Consider the following 5,287-nt stretch of genomic DNA (forward strand, 5'->3'; position numbering starts at 1 on the left):
AAATTTATTATTAAACTCTTTGAGAAGTTTGTAATATTTTGCAGGAAAAAAGCTGTTGATCTCTTTAGAATCATGCACACGCGTGTTTGCACCTCATAATACACAGCTTTCACCATTTCCCCCCTCATATCCTGAATTTCTATCGCCTGACGTTTTGCCAAATTTTCCTTTTGAAGAGCGGCGAATTGCGGGATGCTAAACAATTGCACGAATTCCTGCTGTTCCTTGCTCCAGATTATCCCATTGACGGCATAGCAGCCCCAGATCGCGAGCTGAAAAATTGCGACCTTTAGAACGAATCGCGTAGTTGCCATCTCTTGCGAACTTCTATCGTTGGACTAATTCCGCGTCGATGATTTCGTGTAAGATACAAGCGAATAAGAACATGTTAGATTGCAGTTTCCACGCACACCGTAAAATAAGACTTATTATTTTTCTGTAATGGGTCGATATCGCGTATAATGGACAGGCGTCACGATATTGTTGAGGATCGATAGCACGTGGATTAGTTTTTCTAGCCATTTTTGCTAGATGATAGACTTGATGGATATTAGACAATATAATCGCATTCGTCTAATTTACTAATGATCCTAATTAGTTCAGTAAAATTCAATTATCACTACTGTCATCATGACCAGATATCTTATTTCGTATATTAATCAAAGAAGAAATTATTCATATGCCATATACATTTTTATAAATCGTGTTAAGATAATTTTTCGACATTTGATTTTTTTTACAATTGTTTTTTTGGTTTAGGTGATTCCGTTTTATTTTGTATTATCTGCTAAAAATTAAGTTATATAATTCGCAGAGACTCTGTTAAAAAGTTAACATATTTAATTAAAATATGTAAAAACATATAAGACAATTGAAATTTTAATGAAACTTATAATTAATCAAGTTTGATTTATATTTCTGTTATTCGGTCATTGTAATTTCAATTATTACAGGATTAATTGTGACTTAAGTAATAATAACAGCGTTGGTGAAATAAATACATAGTAGTATAATAGTTTCCGAACGCGAGTTGCTGTATAATTTCGCTGCAATTAAATCTGTAAGATATATTCGTGAGTAGTATATGCAAACTTGGATCATGCCATCCTCTAAAAAAAAATTCTGCGGACACCCTTGGCTACAAGTATTAGAGAAAAGTAGTCACAATGATTTGAGCTTATACACAATTTTTTCGATTATAAAAATAATAATAGCCATTATTGTTCCACAGCACATTATTAAAATTATCAAAATAACTTGATCCATTTCAATCGGTTCCATAGTCATATTCTCATGTCGTTCGCGTTTCTGCGCCATCCAACGCTCTGTTAACGCCTTCCACAATCCAACTTCTTTTAATTTAAGTATCCTAGACATAAAAATTATTCGTTCGCATAGTATGTAAGCATAATATGTGATATAATTGCCGCCAATATTTTTTTACCCAAGATCGATGCTTCTTTTGTATTTACAATTCTTCACGATACCAGAAGCTATCCACATCCGCAAATAAGATTCTCCAATTGGGGTCATATAACATTTAATCTGACCTCTTGTCTTATATTCGTCTTCACCTTGGAGTATGGTATACTTCTTCTTTTTACCTTTCCTACATGCCAATTGAAACATTTCCTCGACTGTTGATGCAATGACGAAGCGTCTCGCAGTTCTTACCCGTATAAAAAAATTTTCAGGGCTTGCCTACAAATGTCAAAAATAGTTAATATTTATATACACACAGTAAGTATTATATACATAGACGGTACTAAAGTACTACTCGAGAATAACCTTGATGTAATTCAGAAATTAATAAATTAATCAATTAGTCTAATATACATAAAACAATATTTTATAAGTATTTAATAATACCGTAATAGCTATATGGCCAACGGAACCTTTCAAAGAAACAACGTTATATATAGAATCGGCCAGCATAGAGTCCAGATTATTGAATGGCGGTAGAATGTTAATTCTTTTTGCTATGAAAAGAAATAACAAAGCTCCAAATGACATGGACATTATAGAACAAAAAAGGCCCAGCGATACTTCTATTATCTTTGATCTTCCAATAAGATTATCAGGAATGTAACCTATTATATTGTAATTGTTATTCAAATTAATCGATATATTGGCTTTTAATTTAACAATGCTTTAAATTTAGCAGTTAGAGGACAGGAACAGGATAAAATCACATAAATCATTCATACTTTGATTGCAGATCATTCCAAAATTGTAAAAAATATGTTCACCAATAGACGAGTGTCTGCAATTATTTCCGATCCGTTCAAAAATAATTTGTGACCAAAAACTGCATACACTCAGTACTAAATACATAACCAACATAAAACACCATATTTTCCAGGAAAACACTTTTGCCATCCATGTGCTGTCGTGTATTATCTCTTGTTGAATATACAATCGATTCCTGTAAAATTATTCTAATATTATTATAGCAATCTAATTTTTATAAAAATAAATTTTATTACGGTTACATGTCTTCTCTTCAATAATTGCATTGTTTCTGTATTTTATTTAACGCTTTCAAAATACATTATGGTGAAATAGAGCACTTAAACATACTTGTTCATCCATAAAGGCATTGTAAAATCAGTAGCTAAAAGTCGAAGACTATACGTTTCGACTTTGGGTATCGCAAAGGTTTCATTACGCGTAATTACGCCTAATAATCCACGTACAAAAATTGTCTTGTTCTGTGACGCACCCAGGCTGCTTTCATTTGATCTGATCGGCTGTAATCTAAGAATTATCTTTTTATTTTATTGTTTACCGTTAGCTTTGTCGACAATTAATCTCGTACAATATTAAATTGCGATCTGATTAAAGTTTAGTCTTACGTAAAGTTCAAATTTTCAGAAAGAAGATTCCATAATTCACCACAGAGTCCTGTAACTTTCGTATCATTGTCGTAAAATTCGAAGAAACGCGGTTCCTAAAATATATATCCACAGAAATTATCTTCCAATTTTTGTTGTTAATTTGCATTTCTTAATTTCTAATTATTTAAATCAATTAATTATATGATATATGTTAGGTTTTTAAGAATAATAAATTTAAAATTTTTTCCAAAAATATAAAAGAATTTTTTTATCTCTTGCATTATTATAATTACGACAATATTTTTTTTATTGTGTTTATTTTACTTGATATTGTTACTATTAATACAGATAATTATCTAATTTTATTTTTTTAGAAATTGCAATTAAATTAAAACTACATATAAAAATGTCACAAAATTTAAATATTTTGCAATGGATAATTTCGAATATACAAATTTTCCGTAATTTAAAGAGGTTTAAGGAAATTTATTATTAGAAATTTATTATTAATTTATTATTAATTACCGGATATTACCAAAATAACTTTAATGTTTGCTTAGGCTAATTTTAATTTTTGAAAAGATACCGTAAAACATGTGCAAGAACTCAGCCATCTACGTTTAATGTAGGCATACCTGAAAAGATGTGAGAGTTAAGTTTTGCAATTGGAAATTATGGGTTTCCAATGCTCGACTTTGTCTAAGACGTTCTTGCTGCATTTCGGCAAACGCCGGCACGCTGGAAATTGGCACGAAAGTCTTTTGCGTCTTGCTCCAAATCACGCCGTTCATGGTTAATCGGACAATAATAACCCGTCGACGTATAACTGGGAATAACGCTCGTTTCTCAAAGATATTTTGTAATGTGCCTTGCTTTACAACAATGTATATTATTTTAATGCGTAATATAATTGCGGCAATTATGATCATATCCTTAATTACATTGTCCACAATGTAATAAAAGATAACAAAAAGATAAATAAGATTATCAGATGTTTGTTGTATTACTTTAGGTAACATCTCTTTCTGAAATTCTTTTATACACGAGTGAATTTAATTTGAAGCAACTCGTTTTATAGATAAGAGAAAGAAAAAATAACGGATATATATTAATATTGCATTAATGCAATATCTATTAATTATTTATATATGCTTTGACTAGATAAGCCATTCCATTTAACGATGAAAATAAATATTTATTTTACAAATTACTGGATTATGTACACAGGTATATACAATGTATGTTCGATGCGTTGTAATAGTTTTAACGTAGATCGAGCCCGAAGATATCCAGCAGTATATTTTGCTTACGTCATTTATTCGTGGTTAATCGATTTTAGTCACTATCATGATTTGCACGACAATCATGTGCCTTTTTTCCGACTAAATTGCTCGGTGGCTTTGACGGCAAATGACGGCAATTGATTTCGTTTCACATGGTAAAGCTAATGCAATGACTGTAACCATCGAGTTCATCAATACACGTGTTTCACTGTGAGTGAATTAGTAATTACACATTATGTACATCTCTAACATCTATTACACTTTTACAGATTGTAAATAAAAAAAGACAATTTAGCTAACATATTATTATTTAAAATTACCACTTATTTAAATCAGATAAAACAAATTTATTGTCGCAACATAAAATCAAATCTTTTGGAGTGAAAAAAATTCAAATAAACAGTCATAAACTTTGAAAAATAAATATAATAATAATAATAATATATAATAATATAATAATATATATATACATATATATATATATATATATATATATATTGTATATATACTATATATGTATAAACAATTTTATACATATATGTACGTATATATAGACATACATATAAAAAGTGATAATTTTTTATTAAATATTATATATTTTTAAATACTAAAAATTTTATTTTTTTTTCTTTTTATTTTTATTTTCTTTAAATGAAAGAGGGAATGACTAGTTTTGACATACAAAAAACATGAATTGTATATTATATTTGATTGAATACATAAAGATCTTAAATATGTATAATTCTTCGCTGAAGTTTACATAAATTAACTTAAGTCTAAGTTTCCGTGACAAATCTTCGAGACGGTCGGGATTACAGTCGTTATAAAGTTCGATTCGAATGTTCGTTAGTTCTATACGTTTTAATTAACTCAATAGCACTTTTGCGCATTCTCCAATAATTATTTAATTAACGGACGTGGGAGTAAAAACCATCGGATTTAACGATCATCGTTAAGTCCAATCCATTTCCTTTTTTTTCTCCAACAAATGGAACACGCTCTTCGCGTTTCTATTCTTGTTAATACAAAATTATAAAAAGTATAATACAGTCTCCTTTGGGTGCTTTAATTCTACATTTCTATTCTCTAATTGTTCTTATATTCACTATCTCGACTTAAAGTGGGCAATTAATTTCGCAAAGTTCATCATCGGATGTTGCTCGATCC

General features: G+C 29.6%; 1 protein-coding gene across 1 annotated transcript; it reads right to left on the minus strand.

The window, feature by feature from the left end:
• Positions 1-1,033: 1,033 nt before the first annotated feature.
• Positions 1,034-3,649, minus strand: LOC105460889. The gene is made up of 7 exons (XM_011707377.1): positions 3,473-3,649; positions 2,856-2,950; positions 2,581-2,757; positions 2,208-2,425; positions 1,870-2,090; positions 1,445-1,701; positions 1,034-1,369 (listed from the first exon to the last, which is right to left on the minus strand). Exons 1-7 carry the CDS (start codon positions 3,626-3,628, stop codon positions 1,162-1,164), a joined length of 1,332 nt encoding a protein of 443 aa, XP_011705679.1. The 5' UTR covers positions 3,629-3,649; the 3' UTR covers positions 1,034-1,161.
• Between the last annotated feature and the right edge of the window lie 1,638 nt (positions 3,650-5,287).

Source organism: Wasmannia auropunctata, unplaced genomic scaffold (assembly GCF_000956235.1).
Source record: "Wasmannia auropunctata unplaced genomic scaffold, wasmannia.A_1.0 LD314031.1, whole genome shotgun sequence".
Taxonomy (NCBI): domain Eukaryota; kingdom Metazoa; phylum Arthropoda; class Insecta; order Hymenoptera; family Formicidae; genus Wasmannia; species Wasmannia auropunctata.